Source organism: Lepidochelys kempii, chromosome 11, assembly GCF_965140265.1.
Source record: "Lepidochelys kempii isolate rLepKem1 chromosome 11, rLepKem1.hap2, whole genome shotgun sequence".
Taxonomy (NCBI): domain Eukaryota; kingdom Metazoa; phylum Chordata; order Testudines; family Cheloniidae; genus Lepidochelys; species Lepidochelys kempii.
In genome coordinates, this window is record NC_133266.1 from 15,653,369 (window position 1) to 15,676,498 (window position 23,130).

The 23,130-nt window shown below is 38.8% G+C and overlaps 1 protein-coding gene across 3 annotated transcripts in view; it reads right to left on the reverse strand.

Moving 5' to 3' along the window:
* DPP10 (dipeptidyl peptidase like 10) overlaps positions 1-23,130 on the reverse strand; it is a 451,693-nt gene that overhangs the window by 83,502 nt on the left and 345,061 nt on the right. For all 3 annotated transcript variants that reach the window (XM_073305257.1, XM_073305256.1, XM_073305258.1), the window contains 2 exons: positions 10,981-11,033; positions 10,796-10,877 (listed from right to left, as the gene is read on the reverse strand). In XM_073305257.1, the coding sequence (XP_073161358.1) occupies positions 10,796-10,877; positions 10,981-11,033 (135 nt within the window). The remainder of the gene's footprint in view (positions 1-10,795; positions 10,878-10,980; positions 11,034-23,130) is intronic.

Sequence of the window (23,130 nt, forward strand, 5' to 3'; positions counted from 1 at the left end):
AGTATTTTTGAGGCTTATTTGAAAGTATGGCCCCTAATATAACTAACCTTGTAAGGTTAAAAGACGTATTGAGACAAGGAAAAAAAGGCATTTCCCACCTTTGCAGGAAAAGGCTGAATCAGATTTTGATCAACTTCTCTGTATGTGTATATATATGTATATATATATATATATCTCTTCTTACTATACGTTCCATTCTATGCATCCAATGAAGTGGGCTGTAGCCCACAAAAGCTTATGCTCTAATAAATTTGTTAGTCTCTAAGGTGCCACAAGTACTCCTGTTCTTTTTGCGGATACACAAGTGGAAATTGCTTCAGTGTTAGATTTTTGAAGCATGACTCTCTTCATAGTTGCTTCCTTCTAGGGTCACAGAAATGTATGGCAGGAAGGAACCTCTAAGAGTCATCAAGTTCGGTCTCTCATGCTGAGGCGGGTTTATGTCAACCTAGACCATATCTGACACATGTCTAACCTGTTCTTAAAAGTCTCCAGTCATGGGAATTCCACAACCTCCCTTGGAAGCCTATTCCAGTGCTTACTTATTCTTATAGTTAGAAAGTTTTTCTTAATATCAAACCTAAATCTCTCTTGCTGCAGATTAAGCCCATTACTTCTTGTCCCAGCACCAGTGGACATGGAAATCAATTGATCACTGTTTTCTTTAGAACAGCCCTCAATGTATTTGAAGACTTATCACCCCTCAGTCTTCTTTTCTCAAGACTAAACATGCCAAGTTTTTTTAAACCTTTCCTCATAAGGTCAGGTTTTCTCAATTTATCATTTTTGTTGCTCTCCTCTGGACTCTCTCCAATTTGTTCACATCGTTCCTGAAGTGTGGTGCCCAAAATTGGACACAGTACTTCAGCTGAGGCCATCCAGTGCCTAGTAGTGTGGGACAGTTGCCTCCCCTATGTTACATAAGACACTCCTGTTAGTATACCCCAGAATAATATTAGCCTTTTTCACAACTATGTCACATTGCTGACTCATGTTCAATTTGTGATCCACTACAACCCCCAGATCCTTTTCAGTCATACTACTGCCTAGCCAGTTATTCTCCATCTTCTATTTGTCCATTTAATTTGTCTTTCTTATTTGTCTTTCCACTTGCCTTAACTGAATTTAATCTTGTTGATTTCAGGCCAATTCTCTAATTAATCAAAGTCATTCTGAATTCTAATCCTGTCCTCCAAGGTACTAACAGCTCCTCCCAGCTTAGGTTCAAGTGCAAGTTTTATAAGAATGCTCTCCACTCCTTTATCGAAGTCATTAATGAAATAATACTGCACCCAGGACTGATCCCTGCTAACCCCACTAGAATATGTCCTCCCAGTTTGACAAACCATTGATCATTACTCCAACTATGGTCTTTCAAGCAGGTATGCATCCACCTGATAGTAATTTCATCAAGACCACACGTCCCTAGTTTGTCACATGGGACTGTGTTAAAAGCTTTACTAAAATCAAGATATCACATCTACTTGTTCACTCCTATCCACATGGCAAGTGAACCTGTCAAGGAAGGAAATGAGGTTGGTTTGGTATGATTTGTTCTTGAAAAATTAATGCTGGCTATTCCTTATAACCCTATTATCCTCAGGGATCTTACAAATTGATTAATAATTTCTTCCAGTATCTTTCCAGGTATCAAAGTTAGGCTGACTGGTCTATAATTACCCTGATTGTTTTTGTTCCCTTTTGTTAAGATAGGTAACATGTTTGCCCTTCTTCTGTCCTCTGGGACCCCGCAGGTTTTCATGAGTGCTTGAAGATAATTGCTATCGGTTCTGAGATCACTTCAGCTAATTCCCTTTAAGTACCCTAGGATAAATGCCATCAGACCCGATGGACTTGAATACATTATTTAAATATTCTTTAACCTCTTCTTTCCCTATTCTGTTTTATGTTCCTTCCCCCTTGTTCTTATTTATTGTTTTAAGTATGTGGACACAATTAACTCTTTTAGTGAAGACTAAAACAAAATAGGCATTAAACACAGTCTTCTTGATATCATGTGTTATTAGCTTGCTTTCCCAGAGAAACTGTGGACCTAAACTTTCCTTCGTTTTTCTCCTAGTGTACCTCATAGAACCTCTTCTGATTGCCTTTTACACCCCTTGCTAGCGGTAACTCATTTTGTACTTTAGCTTTTCTGATTTTATTCTTACATGTTTGTACTATTTTTTTTTTTGTACAAGCAGCACAGCAGCACTGTCCTACAAGTTGTGAAACTACTAAACTTGCAGTTACTATGGTTAACAGGAAAAAAGAACTTGAAAATTCAGATATGCTGGGTACATGTTGATCAATACAGTGTACAGGATGTTTAAGAACACAGAGATATTTCTATTCTTTCTTTCTCTAGCGGCCTATATGGGATAAAGTCATAATCAGTTATCCCATGGAATCTCTATATAATTTTTAATTTAAAAAAACGCTTATAATTTAGAAGGCCATATAATTTAGCATTAGTTTTCAAATACAAAGGCAGGTCTATCTATTTAGTTTAGATTTCAACAGTGTGTGTGTACGCACATGCTATTACCATATAGACTGGATGTACAGGCTATATATTGAATCAACATTCAAGTCACAAACTAAACCAAAAAGATAACAGAGTAAAGAAAAGAAGAGAGACTTTTTATCATCCCCCTTTCTCTCTTGATCTTCTCATGCTGGACCTTCTGGACCTTTTCTAACAACATCTAAAAAAGAGTATGTGGGGAAATAATGTCCTGCTCATGCACAGTACACAATGTTCTCAAATTAACATTTTCTTTCTGATAGCTCAGGAACAAGATAATTACTCTCAGAGGACTGGCTACATGTAACTTTCCAAACCTCAGCCCATATACTGTATTTCAAATTTTACACTCAGGCAGGTTTACTGCACAGATACACTTGTTTGAATGTGTGATCACTAAACTGTGATCACACTAAATGTGTGATTACTCATGTACGTATTTATCATATGAGTAACCCTACTGAAGTCTAAGTGACTACTGATACGTTCTCCCAATGTGAGACAGGGGTTGCACAGCTGGGCCCTCTCTATACATTTTAATTTACAAATCATTTGACATCACATTAAAACACTTATTAATGTTTTGGTTTTCAGCATAAATTAAAAAACACACCTTGTCCTGCTCTCATTCTTACTGTCATTTGCTTCATTAGGATTAAAAGGGAGGATGAAAAAGAGGCTTTGATATTCCAGTATGTGATTCTAGGTTATTTTATCTAAGAATGCAGCACGTCAAGAAAAGGAAAAGACTTTGAAAAATAAGAATTAAAATAGCATATTTAATATATTTATTTAGGAGTTTACTTCATCATCATTAATTAAGCTCCCATTTGGATCACAAACTTAAACAGGGTTTTTTTTTTCTCCCCCTTTTAAAATTTTGCCAGGAGGGTTTGTCAAGTCTCTCACGGTACTAATTATGATGAAATAAAATGTATAAGCAAATCTCTTCCAAAAATTGCATTTACCAAATTGCGTGTTAATTGTAGTTTGAACTTAGATTACTTAATAAAGTAAATTAAGCTTCCCACAATTAGAGCACTAAGGCACCAATTCAGCACCCATTAAGCATATGTCTAACTTTAAGTGTATGAGCAGTCCCACTCACTTCTCATTGGCTAAAGTAGGCACAAGCTTCAGGTTACAACCAGATCATAATTGAAAATAGATATGATTTCAGTAGACTTGTTTGAGATGGTGCTTTTTATTGTGTAGAAAAAATGCTTTAACAACCACAATGAGAGCTCACATTCTGCAGAGGAAGGAAATTATAAATAGTCTCTCACATTAATACAGTGACACAAAGAATAATTGAAACATCTACGAGTTTTGTAGTGTGACAGCAGATACATGCAAATCACTGTCAGGCAGGAAGGAAAAATAAACCTACATGCATTACAGCTAGGACAAACCCAGCTGAACACAGAGTAAAGTGGCAGAAGGCTTTGAAAGTAGTACAAAGGCTCATGAAAATAGGATGAATTGTTTTGTTTTTGTTTTTTGTTTGTTTTAAAGGTAAAATCTTAGGCATATTAGGCCTGTTTGCTTTGGGAACCCTCTTACATTATACATATTGTAAGGAGAGTGATCACTTTCGATAAGCTTTTACCAGCAGGAGAGTGGGGTGGGGGGAGATATTTTTTCATGCTTTGTGTGTATAAAAAGATCTTCTACACTTTCCACAGTATGCATCCGATGAAGTGAGCTGTAGCTCACGAAAGCTTATGCTCAAATAAATTGGTTAGTCTCTAAGGTGCCACAAGTACTCCTTTTCCTCTTACATCTTGATGATTGAGAGGGCATTTTTTCCAGTTTTCTAATATTTTCTAAACATTGGAAGAGGCAAAGCTGAATAGACAATTAATATACTGGCAACAAATTGTTCTTTCTACACACAAAATAATGGGTTTTTCTCTATACTGATAACCTGAATTACCTTTAAGCACAATAACAGCTCATCTCCAATCATAGCATTTGATAATCCTGGATTTTGCTGAGGGCACCAAATTCTGACAGAAAAGCTATTAGGCTTCTACAAAACAATCATTTTAGTAGGAGGCAACATATGCCTGTGTTGTCATTTACATTCACAGCCACCAAAAGAAATTGAAATGCTAAGTACTGGGTCTTGGAGTGACTGGAATGCTCCACCAAGGGGAAATCATGGCATGGTAACAGAACTGCAACTCGTGGGAGTCTGCGGGAAATGTATACATATCCCTTCATGCCCATTCTGGATGGCATGTGATTCCTTGTTTATAGTTTCCTGTTCATCGGGGGGGGGGGGGGGGGAGGGAGTGAGTCCATACGGTAGAGGCTGCATGGGTTAGGGCAGGAAGATCCTGATAGAGCATCATGCCAAGGAAGTTTTAGGGCTTAAAGATATAGGAGGTCTCTTGATTGAGACCCCTCTGGGTTAACATAATACTCTCCCTCTTGGAGCAGTGCATCAGCCTTGTCATTCTGTGATCCCAGGGAGTAGGAGATATAGTCAAAATGGGAAAAAGAATAGGGCCCACAAAAGTTGCTGCTGATTGAGGACCTTGTCCCTGCATAATGAACAGTTCTTGCGGTCATCGTAAACCTGAACTGGATAATTAGCACCTTTCAAGGTAGGGGTGTCACTCCCTGAAGGTGACTTTAATTGCCAGAAGTTTTTCTATCTAAGATTTCACAATTTTGCTCCACAAGAACGAGCTTTCTAGAATAGAAGACTCAGAGATGCAGTACCTCCTGAGTACTGTACGTTTAGGAGAATACTGCTGAGAATTCTATGTTGAAGGTGTCTGCTTTGACAATAAAAGCTTACGTGCTACAGGAGAGGGCTAGCATGGGAGTGGTGGTGAATGTGAGCTTTAATTGCTCAAAGACATGCTGGACCTCAGGGACCAAAGGAACTGAGCAGAGAGGTAAGGGGTATGATTTTCTCAGAGAACCTTGGAATAAACTGACAGAAATAGCTTTCAAAGCCCTAGAAGTGCTGTAGATATTGGATATTTCAGGGTGTTGCCCAATGACAGATCACTACTACCTTACATGGGCTTATTTCAATACCCTCTGAAGACAGGATAAACCCCAGAAACTCTGTGAAGATATGGGTGAAGGTGTGTGTACTTCTCCATCTTGTCATATAGGCCTTGTTGGTCAAGTCTCTCCAGAATGGCTTGGACATGTACACTATATTGCTCAGGGTTGTCATCGAGTATATCATCAAGATACACTACTACAAACAGGTCCAGGATGTTCCAAAACACATCATTGACAAGACGCTGGAACATGGTGGGAGCATTTGTTAGACTGAATGGCATTACAAGGTACTCAAAATGGCCATAGTGGTAAAGGTAGTCTTCCATTCATCTCCCACTCTGATGCGACAATGTTATATGCTCCCCAGTCTAGTTTCATGAACTTTCAGGCCACACAGCCCAATGGTTTGGGGATCAATTCTTTATTGTTATCTGATTCAGGGCTCAGTAGTCAACACAGATGCAGAGACTGCCACTTTTTATTTTATTTTTACAAAAAGGACTGGTGGCCCGGCAGGTGAGGTCTATTAGTGAATGAACCTCTCAGCCAGGTTCTCCTGGAGGTATATGCATAGGGTGGCCAGCTCAGACTCTGACATGGCATAAATATGGCCACATTGACTCTTCCCTCTGGGCTGCAAGTTTACAGGGCAGTTGTAGTCTCTGTAGAGGCAGGGAATCAATGTTTTTCTTTTCAAATACATCAGCAAAGTCACCATATTTAGAAGGGAATTGGGGTGTAGAGTTGGCAGGAGACCCTGCCAGGCCAGTCATCCCTGACTGAGTCCCCCTAAGGATAGTTATGTGCCTCCCACATGCTTGAACCAAACAATGCCATCAGCAGAACTCCAAGGGAAAACTGACCCTTTACTCCTACCACTGGATGAGATGGTTATGGAGGGTCATCTAGGAGATGCCTAGGCTCAGGGGAAATGTAGGGAGAGGATTACAGTAAATGCAGTGCTTCTGGGTGCCTGAATGGTAACCCCCAAAGGCATGGTTTCTGTGGTCACTGGTCCACAGGATAGGAGGGACCTGTCGATTGTCTCTACTGAGACAATTGTCTCTACTGGACTTTACTGAGTCCAGGGCAGAGGTGATCTCTAAGGGGATTTTCAGGGTTTGTGATGTCATCACATTCATAGAGTTATCAGCTGCTCATGAGTCAAAGGGGGCCCATTGCATAGGAAACTGTCAGGATTGTCCAGGAATGCACAGCCAGGTCAGCACTTGAAGGTATGGAATCAAGTGGTGAGAACCGATGTGTGATTTGGCGAAGACTGGAGCTGGGGTCTCAGGAGTATACCCCTGTCATGACACCCAGGCCAGCCCTTCTTACTGAGCCTGTCCCTGCTTGTTTTCCACATCCCTTTGGGTTGGGTTTCCCATAGGGCAGAAGAAGATGGGGTGGCCTGGCTCACTCCCATAGAAGCATAGGTTAAGGCAATGTCATTGTTCAGTTGCTGAAGGGCCATGTCTACCTGCATCAGCTCAGTGTGCTGTGCAGGATGTGATAACTGGGGCACGGGCCAGGCAGCTGCGATGACCCTCTTCTTTCCTCCTGCTGCTCACACAACCGATTGTTGATCTGAATTGCAAGGTCAATGAAGACATCCAATCCTGATGGGGTTTCTCCTCAGGCCAGCTCGTCCTTAGCCTTTTACCGCAAGCCCTATCAGAATTGCTATAGCGGGAACACCTTGTTCCACTCTGTATCAGTTGTGAGTCAACAGAGTTGTGCGGCACAGGAGGCAGCTGTGACTTTACCCCTGCCAGAGTTTCCATAGGGTGCTCTTGGCCAAGGGGATGCGATGGAAGTCATCAAAGACTGTTGAGATCAACTGTAGGAAGGCATTCTAATTGGTTAGCAATGGCTTATCACCATCCAGTGAGGGGAAGGCCCGGTGCAATGCTTCCCTGGTCAATAGGCTAATTACCAGGCCTATCTTGGCTTGGTGGGAAGAGTAAACTTGCGGGTGAAGTAAGAACAGGAGGGGGCCCTGAGAAGCTCTGATGTTTCCCAGCGAAGCATTCTATCACGGGAATTGACATTCCTTGTTTGGAGGGCAATGGGTCTGAAGCACACCATTCTCTGAGGGAAGCTGAAGTACTTGTTCCCACAGCATCTGGTTTCTGGTTGTCAGCTGCGTCATTTGGACCCGCATCTCTAGGTTGTCTGCCTGAAGGTGGACAACCCACTCCAGTGATTCTGGCACTCCTTGGGGAGGGGGAGCTCTGCTGGTTCCATCATTCCCCATGGAGCAAACCCCAGAGGAGTTAGAGTGGCCTGTGAAAACTATCACAACTGGTACTTGGGTGGTTAACCTTAACGGTCAGAGCAGGAGTCAGGAGCTGACCAAAGGCCAGAGCTGGATTCAGAGTTGGGAGTCAAGCCGGGGTGATGAGTCAGAGACCGGGGCAGGAAACAAGAACACATCAGGGATGCAGGAGCCAACAACAGGTCAGGATAGCACAGCTCAGAAGTCAGCTGAGAAGGCAGGGTTTGATGCAGTAGCCAGCTGGGAAGTCATCCAGTTTTACGGACAACTTCCTGTGCTTCCTTCTAGATTAAATAGTACATCCAGACCAATTGACAGGGCTGGGTGCTTCTCCAATCAGGACACCCAGGGGTAGTGCCTCTGATGGAACCAGGGTTATATTAGCCACTCAGCCCACAGTAACTAGCAAATGCCTGAGGATGGTTGGGATGCAAATGTTGCCTGGGAACCTGGTTCCTGACCCATGAGATCCTCACACCCTGCTGGTGTGATCTAAAAGTTCCCTAGTGCGCTTTAACATAGTACTATTTGAAACAATTCTATGTTGACATGCCCCTAGGGAGCTTTTAATTCCACCAGCATGGTCTACGTGGATCAATTAATGTGCAACATATTAATGAGCTTTAGAAATCACACACTACCAATATGCATTGCTGCCCCATGTATACAAGACCTTATGCTCCTTAAGATGGAGATAGACACTTCATGGGATTTTTGAAAATGCCTTGCTGCCTAACTTCCACTGAAATGAGGCACCTAGGAGTTTTTGCAAATTTCCCTGTTGGGTTATCTACGTATATAGGTACCTAAATACTTTTTAAAATCTGGCCCCATGTCACTGGAATAAAAATTATCAAGTGGGGATATCTGAGCAGAGTCAGCTCCCATGACTTCCATGGAGTTCCATTCAGTTCAACTATAACAATATAATACCAGTTGAAGGATGACCCCCAAAGGTTTCAATTCTATTGATGCAAAATGTTGGAGGGGAGATGGCTGAGGAAAAGAATTTCTGAAGAAATTAGACCAGTCCAGTGTCTGAATCCCTTTAGGGCACATCACAAGACTCTCCTCTTTGATAAAGCCTTCCTACCATAACTGGATTTGGGTACCTCCCTCCTTCCCCCACAAAAAGAGAGCACTACTCAAGAAAAATGAGAAGAGCACATGCTTTCATGAAGTTAATTAAGTATATTTTATGTTGATCTATTTTACCTGAGAAGCACTTATCACTGTGGTGCTGGGTGCTATATAAAAACAAGTTACAAATCAAGAGATCCTTTTCAAAATTTGAATCTGAATTCAGACTCAAAAAACCCCTCAGATTCCCCTACACCCCATGACACATAAAACTAAGGGCATTTGGATTGGTGTCTTCATTGTTAATAGAGATAACAATAGCATTTTGAAAACAGTGAGCTCCAAGACAATTTTCCAAGTGAACGGCTATATGATAGAAAAGTATATTAATTGATTAAGTAAAAGTTTGCTCTCCCAAACTGTCTGCAAACTTTTTTCAATTTTACCACAAAAATGTCACAACTCAAATAATAGCTGTTCCTCTGAGCTCTTGTCCTAGTCTGTATAAAATAATGTGACAATCTAGGCAAACTATATTCCATGCTGTTACTTTTCTAACTTTTAATTTTTAAATGTGTCACTCTTTTTGATGTATTTTAGGAACACATAATGTTCATCACCTACAGTTTTTTGTTTATGCTCTAACACATTAATCTACTGCACAGTGCAGCACTGGAAATCTTCCTATGAACTGCAGTTAAAAAATAATATGACACACTTAAATTCCTACTAAGTTTTAAACACACGTTACCTCCCTGTTAAGCATGTACATGGTGCAGTGCTTAGTAAATAACTTATGTATTTGTTATCGTCAATCTTGTCACTATGGACTGGTTATTGATAAATTAGTGTGGTTAATTATTAAAGAATGCCAAGCATGTTCCAGATTAATGTAATTACTTCTGGCTTCCTACCCCCATGTGCTTAATGCGATGGATCCCAACCAGAGGCATAGTCTCCATTCCCACCATATTGATTAATGACACAAGCAACAGGTTATCCTCTCCAAATGGCCAATTTATAACCAATCTGCATGCAGAATTCTCACTTAAGTTCCGTGCATGAAGGGGCTGCAGGCTCATGCCTAAAGGCAGTAACGAGACTATTAGATCATTGAGACTAGAACTGTGTGATTTCTTCATTCTGAGAATTGAGTTTTCGTTCTTCTCCTTAAATCTTCCTCTTCTATGCACCCACTCACATAAGAGACGCAAAAATATAGATTAACATAAATGCTGCTTCTCGAATCAAGATTTTTCTTGTTTGCTTACTTTGTGGGATTTAGTAAACTTAATACTTATTTGTAAAACATGTTAAGATTATTGGATGAAAGGCAATATAGAAGTGCAAAGTATTGTTGTTATTATGGATTTTAACTGACCTTTATAATAATTTCACACAGAAACTGAAACAAATGCATTTTCATTTTGTTTGTCAGATCCACTCTGGGTCTCAAATGTGTTGCATTTTATGTAAGATTTTCACAGATTTTGCACCTGAAAACCTTTTTCATCTGCAACCCTAGTCCTCTCATAGGGTTACCTAATCCTGGCAAAAGACTGTGATTCAATAAATTACTGGTAATTAAGCAAATTACTTTAACTTTAAAACACATGCTTAAGTCCATCCATATGCACATACTTAAGTGTTTGGCTGAATAGGAACAGACTTAAAAACATGAATTTATGAATCAGGGTCAAAAGCAACAACAAGACTGGACCTTGCAGGTTTTATAATCCCGAGTCTGAATAAGTCTACAATAACAGAAACTTCCCTTTATGGTTTTTTCGTTTTTTTTGGTCAGTAATCTGGCTGGGGTGGAGTGTTAGCACAATCTATTACAATACAATTTTTAACATAGCATTTTAAATGACTCTTCTTACCAGTTGCTCTCCTTCTACACCCCATGCTGCATACTGTAAAACTGAATCCTCTACTTCTGGAGGGTTTAACTCCCAAACTTCCCTTGAAAAAATGTAAACATTTTTACTTGAACACATTAATACCACCACATTTTTTTAAACATTGAAACTTAATCATATTGTATTGAAAAAACAAAATGACTTACCTTGTATGTATGTTATAAATCACATATGAAGCTGTGTAAGAATAATGAAAAACCTGTAACAAGACAGAAAGATAGATCCAGTATTTATAGCTCTCATTCAGTGTGAAGAACAGATTATATTGCCAATATTTATCATCTTCCAATATGCCCATACATTTGTTTCCTTGTTACCTAAATTAAAGTTTGTGTCAGTATTAATTATAATTAATAGGTCTGAAATATGGTTTGAATGCAGTATGAAGAACAAACAGTGTTTGGCGTGTACCCCACTGTTCTAAAGGTACAGTATGGTTAGTTAATTTCATCAATCACTAAACCCATGCAAAATGGTCATGCAAAAAAATCAGGCAAACTTTCCCCTACTGCAAAATAATTCCCTTGTTTGAGAAAACAATACAAATTACTAGGAAGAAAATATTTTCTCTCTTACAAATATATACCAATTTATAGTCAAAACCAAGGCTTAAGTCTGGACCTCCCCGTCAGTTCTGTAACTTTTAGTGGACATAGATATGTCAAATGACAGCCTCCTGACTAGCCCATCGTGGATGGTTACAAACAGAATATTTAATTGGGAACAATATAATAGCAAGGAGAACAGACAGGTACAGAATAATACTTCTACAAAAGTATTCATTTAGGCTAAATTAACTGACTCCTAAAGACAGAAGTGTTGTGTTTTGCTACAAAGAGTATTGGAGGGTTGAAAATTAGGAAGACGTACAGGAAGATTATGGGAGAGAGAGATAGTGCTACGTAATGAGAATCAAGCTCAGGGTTTTTATCTGAACAATCAGAATGCAAAGATGCTATAAAACATCTACTGCGAAATAAGAAAATAGGTTGGTAAAACTCTACCTAGCCACACTGAAATGTACCTGAGGGTTATATCATGTTACTATGTATTAGTCAACTAAAATCTGTTACACTTATTTTGTCAGTCCTCATAAGAAAAATAAACCTCTGAGATAGACAATGATAATAAAACACAAGAGGCTTTTCCTAGTTGAAAAAAAGAAGGACTACATTTAAGTAACTAGATAAACAAATGAAATCAATCTCAAGAAGATGGTTTATAACATTTATATTCTCTATACCACTAAGATATCTGCATGCATTTGACAATGAATGAACAACTTAGATTTCTATTGTAATAAAATTAACAGAAAAACATAGTAGGAAACATAGTTATGAGCTACTTCTTCTTCACAATTAACATTTGAAAGGTGTGAAATAACAATACTGGTTTAAACTTTCTGGAACTGTCATCTCTGCACTGTGCAAGGCTAAAACAGGACCACCAGACCTAAAGCTGCAGTGGGCACTGGAATTTCAACTCAGATATTGAAGAAAGTGGCTAGACTTTTCTGTGACTCACTCTCCCACTCTGTGAAATAGGAATAATGATATCTACCAACCTTTGTGAGGTGTTTGGAGATCTACAGATGAGAAGTGCTATATAATAGCTAAATCTAATCATAATAAAACAATAACGATAATCCAAAGGGAACATGGGAGAAAGGGACACCTGGAAATGTGGATATCACTATGAAGCCATCTCCCTCAAAGAATAATGTGCTAATACAACTGGGATGTTGTTTTGGGAGAGTGGGATACCTCATAAGATACTGAATTTTAAAAATAAAATAGGAATATGATTAAAAATGCAATGTCTTATGAAGTACTCAAATCCCCTAAAGGCATTATCCCAACTGGGTTAACAGAGAGATTGCTCTCATTGTGACAACCATATTTTCAAATTTTGTTTTTCCCGGGTATCCTTTGAATTCCAACAGAGAATTAATTAAAGGATCCATAGAGACACCATTCCTTAGGAAAACTACAATTCCTTGCAGGTTCCTATCTCCACTCAAATAATAAATTAAATATAAGGGTCCTTTTCTTCCCCCAAGGAAACTACAAAAATTAAGCCCCTTCCCTGACCACACATATCAACACATAACCGTTTAGGGTATTTATTGAGCATTAGTGAAATATTAAAATCCAGAAAGACTGTTCTATCCAATAAGAACCTCAAATCCTTTACAATGTCAGCCTTCCCATTTTACCTTATTGGGCCTGTGGATGCTACTTACATTATAAGTAAATTTAAGCTGATGCCTCAAGGAAAATTTTAAAAACATTCAATTTGGAAGCAATTGTTCAGCAGATTTACAAACTATTCTATATTTTCCCCACATTCTTCATTACTAAGGATATCTGGTTGGAAATGGAACTGCTGCCATTTTAGGGCCTAGTTCAGTCACCTTTCCTGACAGACCTTTCCAGGAGAAACACCCTGACTGTATGAGAAGTCCCATAGAAAACAATCAACCTATCAGTTTTGGTGTCTGGAGAGTCTATAGCACCAGGAGAAGAATATGGAATAAGAGTTGATGAACTTGTAATGAACAAGGGCTGTTTCCAAGAAAACTAAACAAAAGATAGGCAAGAGGATACTGAAAAACATGTATGGTGTGAGTAGGCTATCCACATCAATAACTCTTTAAAATAATTGAATGGAACTTAAAATATTTTAATTATGTAACCTTTATATCAAATATTCTTTATTTAATTTAAGACAGTTATGTATGTTTTCACAATAAGTACCAAATAAAGTGTTAAGTGGAGTATGTTTTAGGAAGAGATGTAGAACTACAAAGTTATTTTGATTGATAGGTTTAACACAAACTATTATTACATACAAAGTGAAGGGTATTTTATATTCCATTTAATTCCCTCTCCTTTTTGTTACTTAAAAATCTCGATCTAAATATGTATGAGCTTTGTGCTGAAAGTATCGGTGTCTCGAAAATAATTCCTACAGTTGGAAGAAACTGACATTACAAAAGGTTATTTACAAAGGAATCTTGTCATTTTGCTTGAATCTTTCATGCTTGTTTAATTTTTTAAAAAAAGAAGCACTATTCATAAATAACAAATAGGATGACTGGTTGTTCATACTAGTTGTAATAGCCAGACACACTAAAAAAATCACTGTCTAGAATCAAAATATTTGGAGGTTCAAAGTGAATTCACTCTTTAAACTCTCATTGCTATAATATGAGTTATATCCTCAGACAGGCTCCAACTGTTTTGTACTGTTGTGGAGGCCTAATGCTGGCTTAACCAGCCCCTTTAAGATTTCACTGATGTTAGGGAATCTTCTGGTTGTATAGAGATGATGCAGTGGCTCCTAGGCCACTCTTCTCTTGACTCCTAGCACATGGGGAGTGGTCAGGGAAAAGGGGGCATGGCTGGGATATCCGTATTCCCTTTTGGAATCAAGAGCAGCTAGCATAAATCAGAGAAGCTCTGAGGTAGGCTTTATTTATGCTGGATTGGCAACCAGACAGGCCCAGGACCTGCGGGGTGAAGTGATAGCTTAACTCTATTTTTGTCCCCTCTCACCAGACTTGCATTAAGCTCAGCCCAGACAGACCAGAGAATCTGACCCTGTATAGCTTTCTTTGTGAAGGTTGTTTCATCCCCTTTGTAAGATTTAATGCTAAATTATCTGATTTTCCCTTTCACCTCTGCATCCCCAAACATTTCTTATAGTCCCTGCCTTCTAGTAATTATGGTGGTGGCTACAAAGCATGCTCAAAGACTACATCATGATTAACCTTTCAAACATGTCACCTGAGTTACCTTAGCAGTAATTCTAACGGACTTCACAGAAGCAAAGTTCACTAGTATATGATGAAAGAAAAGCATACCGAGGAAAAGGAGGGAAGAACATAGAGAGAACAGAGAGAAGAATGTCCTGCTATGTATAAGGAAGGCAACAGATGAATGGGAAAGCAGGGAGAGCCTCTTGCAGATGGGTCAAAGAGGGAGGGGCAATGCAACCTTACTTGTGTTTTAAAAAGTTAAATACAGTCGGATCATCTCTGCACCATTATGCTCAAATCTTTATCTTGTATCAGTTTATTCACTGGGGGAAAGTGAAGAAAGGACAGTGGCCTGCATTTTTCAACCACATTACTGTATTTTTCAGAGAGGCCCCTATGAGGATATTACAGTGGGAACATGAAATGTACATGTCCCAGTATGGGATGTATGCTTGCCAAGGCTCACTGGTCTACGGCAAATAAATGACATTGGACATGTCTGCTGTGATATGTTAGAAAATGTTCCCCCCATCAGCTGGCAATGTTGGTTTAGAAACTCTGAAAATGGACTTTTAGATAAAATAGATAGCATATGCCCCCTCTGAATATTTTGTTTATTTTTTCTCCCACCACTATGCACTGAGTAACAGCTGTGGATTCTACATGTAACAGCTACTGAATATTACATATTTCTTCTCAAAAACAGCCCTTCGGAGTCTTCCATCAATTTGTAAAGTGAACACAGGCTTTCATCTGAGGGCAGTCAACAATGGGGGAAAAATTCCTCTGCATTTATGTATGAGAAATCAACCTAAAAAAAACTAATATTACAAAAGATCCAAAAGAAAAAGCAGCTTTAAGACAAACAGCTCCAGTCAAAACACATTAGAACAACAATCTATTATTCAGCAAAGAGTCAACAATAAAAAAACTTATCAATTATGATCTGAACCTTCAATCAACATATTGTCCTAGTTTTTAGCAATGCCCTTTATTTTCTGTGTGTCAAGGTACATCTTAGTCTTGCCGGGGTTCCTAAAAATGAATTATTGTCATGGAGCTCAATGCATGGTCTAACAGAATGTAAGTGCAGTTTCATGGCTCCACTAATTCTGTAATGTACACCAGGAAATATTCAGTTGAAAGGAGTGATTTAGAACATTTCTCAACAGTGGAGTTTTTGAGCAAAATACAGCTAAGAGAACCCAACTAACAACACCAGCTGTGAGGTGATAAGTGTCCTCAGCTCCCATGGAAATCAATGGGAATTGACAAAACTAAATTTTCCTGAGCTCAGCTCACATAAGAAAAATAATCTAAAACTAAAAGAGGTTTGTTTTTTACAGTCATCGTTACTGAAGCACATATTGCAAAATGAATAGGAATTAAGAAATAAAGGGAATGAAAACACTGTAAAAAGGAAAAATAACAAAAAAGCTAAAAAAACCCACTACCTTAAAATATATTCACTTCTTCATTCATCCATGAACACTCACCACTGAAAGATCTACACAGTACGGAAGTAAGAAGACTGTGCTGTTATCATATTGATTTGGTTATTGCCATATGTAGGGAACGTTGGTTGTAGCTGTTGATGTGCTTGTAGAAGCAGTGACAGAGTGACTTCGTTTTCAATTTTTTGTTACAATTAAAATTTCAAAAACTTTTTTGATCATTGACTTATGTGCAATTTAAAAGATTTTAAGAACAAAATGTTCGTTATAATCATCTAGCCTGGCCTCCTGCATGCATAACACAGGTCATGGAGCCTCACCCAGTAATACCGGCATCTAATCCAGAATAAAACGTCACAACATTCCAAGTACTTTACTTTTATTAGACAAAGGAAAAAAATGTTTCATGTTTTGACTCTGGGAGAAAAGGCAATTGGAATAAAATAGAAGTCCCCAGCATAAGCAATAAACTACAAATAATACACACGTACAGAATAACAGGTTAGAGAGAATAGAAAAGGAGCAAAATAAAAGACAGGCATGAGACTGGCATGAAGGAAATATTGTACTATCACACTTATGATGCAATCAGAACAAGATGAAATGACACAGCAGATGGTAATTGTGACAAATAACTTTGTTTCCCTTTGGGTGCAAAACAAGGGAAAAAAGCAGATATTTATCATTCCTCTAAAGTAGGAACATTTTACAAGGTTCATTATGGATGTTAAATGTTTTACACCCAGAAGGCCACAGTCTGCTTTCACTTTTGTTGTATTTACACAGGTGGGATTCCAGTTTAAATTACTCCAAATTTGCACCAATGCAAATGAGAGCACAGTTTGTGCAACGTGCTGAGGTCCAAAATAAATGTGTGTGAGAGAGATTTCTAGACACCTAATTCATTTATTAAAAAACATTAATTCTGTTCACTCACTTGGGAGATGAACTGCAGATACCAAACCCACTTGAGGACAGATTCATTCCTTGTCTCTCTACTTCAGGAAGCTGAGTTAACCTGGCATGAAACTGGTCCTTGCTTTACAGAGTCAAGATTCCAAACAGCAATATCTCCTCACCCTTCTGCTCCAAAAATATAAATCAACATTCATATAACAAACTTCCATTTCTTATTTACTTTGCGTTAACTTAAGGATATGTGTCTTTGCAAAGATTACAGTGCAAAGAAAATGGAATCAGTACCTAATGTGCCGAGACAGAACTTCCAGAAGGCAATAAAAATGATATATCCGGTTCTTTCCTTTGTGTTAAAAGATGTGTGGCTTCTCCATTAGTAAAACTTGTGATGTAGTTAATAAGCTGAAATTAGTAGCAGCATGTCTATTGCCCAAGGCAAGGATTCAGCTCATAGATGAATCCTTATTCCATTTTGGAATCTATCTACTAAATAAATTAGTAATGTCATCAATATCTACACTGAAGTTAAAATTCACCTTTTCTTGACGCTGTATTAAAATTCCTTCTCCATTTTAAACATGCACCATGTGCTTACCAAACCTAACTCTGTGGCACTCTTCAGCACAGGAGCTGATATTAAAGAAGATTTAAAAACACTGAATTTAGCAGTGACAATGTTGGAGTTTACTATGATCCTATAATGAGTTATTTGTGTGCACAGAATACAATGTCAAGTGAAAAGTGAGCTTTGCCATTTTAACTTCAGAGCTGCAGGCACATTAAAACAATATGGATAAACTCTTGGGATGTGGATGAAGAGCTTTAAGAGACAAGACACTGAATCAATAAAGGCTCAACTTTGTTTATCTTGAAAATTATGGGCCATGATTCAGCTAGGTACTTGAGCACATGCCTAACTTTAACCACCCGAGTAGCCCCACTGATTTAAATCGGGCTCTACTAAGTATTCCAAGTGAGGAACATGCTTAAGTATCTTGTTGAACTGGGGCTTGGACCCCAATCCAACAAAGCACTTCAGCATGGGCTTAAATTTAAGCACCCACAGGCTTCAATGATAACAACACAGGATCAAAAGTTTTGCAGGATCAAAGCCATGATCAGCAGAAAACAACTGTATTTTGTTAACAAATGAAAGTGGTATTCAGCAGGAATTTGGACCCAGACTTGTAAATCTTATTCATATGAGTAGCCCTTGCTTTCATGACTAGTCACATTGAGGACAATGGGGCTTCTCTAAATAATACAACTGCCACAGTTAGTGACACACAATCAGGTTTTGTTGATCATGGCCTTCTCTAAGGCCCATTGAAACCATTGGGAATCTTTCCAATGACAGCAGTAAATGCTGGATCTGGCCCCCAAGGACCAAAGAGACAAAGACTCCACAATATCATTTTTTTAAAAGAGGGGTTTGACATTTTTCTCTTTGAACACCATTATTCCTGCTCAGTTTTGAGTCTCATCATATTTATTCTGATCTCCTGAAACTGACAAGAAAAATTACCAGATTTTGCCAATAGAATTGTCATCCTACTTCGCTGAAAAAAAATCATACATATTCAGGTCCACTCTATCTATATGCCCACCAACCAACAGGCCACCTGCATTCCCAGGATTCAATAAATTCACCCATCGAGAAGTTCTTGACAAACTAATGGAGTTTTGACACAAGAATTGTGACTCTGACCCATGCCTTTCCTGGCAGGTAAAAGAGAGATATCAACAATTGGTGCCACTCCACAGTGAAATGCCCAAAACACCATTCAGAGAAGGAATCTTCCCTTCCTCCTTCAAACACTAGTCTGGCCAGCACCAAAGAAATCCACCATGGATACATTATTTCTAGCAAACTACTGCCCAATGTCAAACCTGCCATTCCTGAGCAAGCTCATAGAGAAGCTAGATTTAATTAGAGGAATTGGCATTCTAGACCTGGTAAAACCTAGATTCAGGCATTCAGCATTCAACATTGTAGACCGTGAGATACTGCTTTTTCACCTGAGAGGGATAGCAGGCATCCAGAGTAATGCATTCAAATGGTTTGAGTACTTCCGGGATGGACCCATTTCTTCACAGTTATGAGAAACTGCACCTCCACCTCTACACTTCTTACTTGTGGAGTCCCACAAGGTTCAGTTCTCTTTCTAGTCCTTTTCAATGTTCACATACAATCAGTAGGTGAACAGGTGAGATGACGTGGAGTCAAATGCCAACAATATGCTTATTCTTCATCACATATGACCACACAACTATGCACCAAGATGGCACAATACTTGGAGTAGTTCAGTTCATGGATGGAGAACAGCTGGCTACAACTGAATCCGAGCAACACAAAGGTGATGCAGATTATCAGAGGAAATATTCTGAACAGTATGCAGCCATGGTGAAGTCTTCTTGGTCGAAAGTACACATCCACAGTTGGCCAACTTGGTCCATAATTTAGGCGTACTCTTGGATTCCTCACTGACAGTAAACTCTCAAATAGCAGCATCTGTGAGTAACATTTTCTATCATCATCAGTTAGTTAGGAGACTCTGTCCCATCCTGACATGGCCTCATTTCTTCATGCCTTCATCACTTCTGAGTTGGACTACAGCAAATACAATGTACATTGGCATGAAACCTTCAACACTTAGAAACCTTCAGCTATTACAAAATGCTGCAGCACATTGCCTCATCAACACAGGCTACCATGAGCCTAGCAAATCGGTCCTTCACTTTTGCTTTCTATACTGGCTTCCCACAGAATTTTGAATCAAGTTCAAAGTCTTAGTTCTTATCTTCAAGCTCCCTGGTTTGAGCTCAGGAGACTTAAAAGACCACCTAAAGCTTGAGGACGAAGATTGGCATCAACAAACTCTACTAAAACAAGACACTCCACCGCAGATGCTTTTCCCATTGGGGAGAGAATGAGAGAGCAAAGAACACGTGACAGATGTGTAGTCACATGGTTAATTCATCACAAGACGAAGTTCAGTTACTACAGTGATGAGCGCAGTATACAAATCTATATAGAATAGAATAGTATTGATATCTGCCTATCTAATCCATCTAGCAGTTGTGGCCTTTACTGATGCAGTATCTTATTTCTTAAAACTCTATATGCATTTATGAAGAGTTAATGCAAACTGGTTTGATGTGTTTGCAGCACTGAAGTTAAATGACAAGGTCATAACTTTGCAAAGCATCATATTTATTTGATTCAATCAAGATAAATTACTTGTCATGATTGATAACAACCATTGTATATCATTGGTCATAATTTATGGATAGTATTAACACTTTTGGGTATGAAATATTGCCAGCCATAACAACTATATGCTGCCAAGCCAAAATAAATATAAGAAAGAGTCATTTCTAGACACCTAATTCATCTACAAGAAAAAAGGCTGTCAAGTAAGCCTAAACAAAAAGGCACATCTAGAAAATCTGCTGGAGCCTCAACTGCTCTGTGTATCATTTTTCACTAAGATTAATTACCTCAAGAAAAAGACATCTACTGTAGAGTGTTAATTAATTCACAATCAATTAAACTCAACTCAACTCACCAGCAGTATAATATGATACAAGCTACAGTTGAGAATAGCTGTGAAAACTTGATGTTTACTGCTAATTTAAAAACTAAGATATGTGGAGATGCAGCTCAATCATTTTTGAATACATAACAATTTAAGATGAGTGAATTATTCAAAATAGAATTTTCACATTACTACTTTTGAAAGCCTAATAGATTGCTGTCATTTGAAATTCTATTAGTTACACTATTATGTCAAATATGTTTCTTTTTGAGTCTTATTTGATGACTTAATACAAATAAAATATGGAACTAATTCTGATCTCACTCACCTTACACCATTACAAATCCAGTATGACTCCACTGAAATCAATGTTACACTGGTGTAAAACTGATGCAAGATCAAAATCAGGCCCCACCTAATTCCACATAACACCTTCCTGTCTATGAGATATAATACTTTATACTGTTGCATCACATTCTAGCTATCTATTTTAAATATACTTTAAAAATTGACTTATGTTTAAAATAGATTTTATTGTATACAGACTGTTTTCTTCTCTTATACAGCATCCCACTCCTCAATATACTATGCATGTATAGGAGCCAGACTCTGATTTGGAATAGAAGAAGAGGAAAATAAGAAAAACTGGGGATTCAGCTCTCATGACAAAACCATGTATTTATCTCCATTGTAGATGGAAACCTTCAATTTAGGAGGTTACTCACTCACTGAAGCCGCAGCCGTATGTGCAGGATATGGCTTAGGAGATACTTGATACCAATACTTTAAATGACGCTCCCTCTTCCCCCTACCCCCAAAATTGATCTAGTTGGGTTTCACTCCATGGAGGCATCCTTTAGGGAAGAAGTCATTTGGGCACATCTTTAATTCCTTGAGAGTTATATTACTTGAGTCAAATCTCAGCTCTGGAATTATTGGCCCATGGTGGTTGCAACGCACAGCCACATTGTCCTTGAAGGAGCTGAAGGAGGGATTGGGGTTTTCCAAGCCATAATTCTCCCCTAGGGCATTTTATGGTGGTTCAGCCTTCTCCTGGGCTACGTGCAGCCTGCTCTCTCTGTTAGTGCAGATGGAGATTGGAGCCAAGGCCCAGTCTCCTTCTCAGCCTATGGGGCAATGTGGTTCCCAGGCTTTGCAAGCTGTATACTTTCTAGGATTTCTGTAAAGGAGGTTGTGTGACGGCAGAGAGAATGTTGCACTGGTTTATACAGGATTATTTGCAGAGTGAGCACACTGCTTTATACAGGATTATTTGCAGAAGCATGCATTAGCCTACCAAGGCAAAACATTTTTCCCCAGTGTGTAAAGAATGTGAGAGTCTCAGATTAAATTAGAAATACTTTTTCTTCCAGGCTATATATACTAATATGTGCACTGCATATGGAATAAAACACCCGGTTTTTGCAGCATAGAACTGAGCTGCAGCTGCTCTAAAATGATCATATAGAAAAGGAAATCAGGATATGTGATGAGACAATTTGGGGAAAAAAGGCGCTGGTCTCAATTTCATATCTTCTCCTCCAGCTGATGCGGCTCATATAGGCATCAGTCAGAACAGTAAGTTAGGAAATATCAGCTGCTCTTTTCATATCTGTTTATAAATGACATGGGGAGGAGAAGAAGAGACCCAGGAGAGCTGAAGAATGGAGCAGCAGCAAGAAGCATGTGCCATGGGAGACTGAAAGATATGATGGACAGAGGAAGAAAGGAAACAAGGTGAGTGGAAGAAAAGATTTGAACCAGAAGATATGTCCTAGTAAGCAACACAGAGGAAGGGAGAGAAGGAGCCAGAGCTACATATGCCAAGAAGGGAAAGCCAGACAAGAGTACAGAAGAAAAAAAGTAAATATAGAAGAAGCTGAACAGAATTTAATAAAGGCTGTGAATGAAAGAGGAGAAAAATCAATAGAATCAAAGAATAGCACACCTGAGAGAAAGGGAAATAACCTCAAAGGGGAAGAAGAAATGAGCAGCGGGGGGGGGGGTAAGGGGGGTAGAGAGGAATAAGAAGCTTGAGACATATGGGTGTGGTAATTCAAAAACACATATACAGAAAAGGGCTGCTGTGACCTATGAAGGAAAGCTGCATGAAACACACAGGTTCAGGTACTGCCTTCATGGAGAATAAAAGGAGCAAGCGGAACAGAAGAACAATTTGCCCCAGGAATCTGACTGGAAGCTCCAGTATTTAAATACCTGAGCTTCCGCAATAAGGCAATGGATGTTGGTTGTGTTATTTGGTATTGGTGCTGCTAATTTCTCTGTGTGGAGTTCTGTCTGGAGGGAGGGGGGAAGAGCAGGTGCATTAGATGGTCTTTATGTGGTTGTTTAGTGTAAGTTTTTCTTCCTTGGTACCAATTCAGTTCCTTCAGAAGGGAAAGTGCAAAATTTTCTGGCAAATCCCTAACATGCTGAGGGCACTTAATGATGCTGGACCCATGGTGTCACCTAAATAGAGGCATAGCGTGTCCCTATTTTATACCTGTATTTAACTCCACTCCTCACAAATCTACCCATCCTCTCACTCTGGGTAAGTTATTTATATTTAAAAAAAAAACACTGAAGCAAATCATTAATGATCTAGAAAACATTCTTTATGAGCAA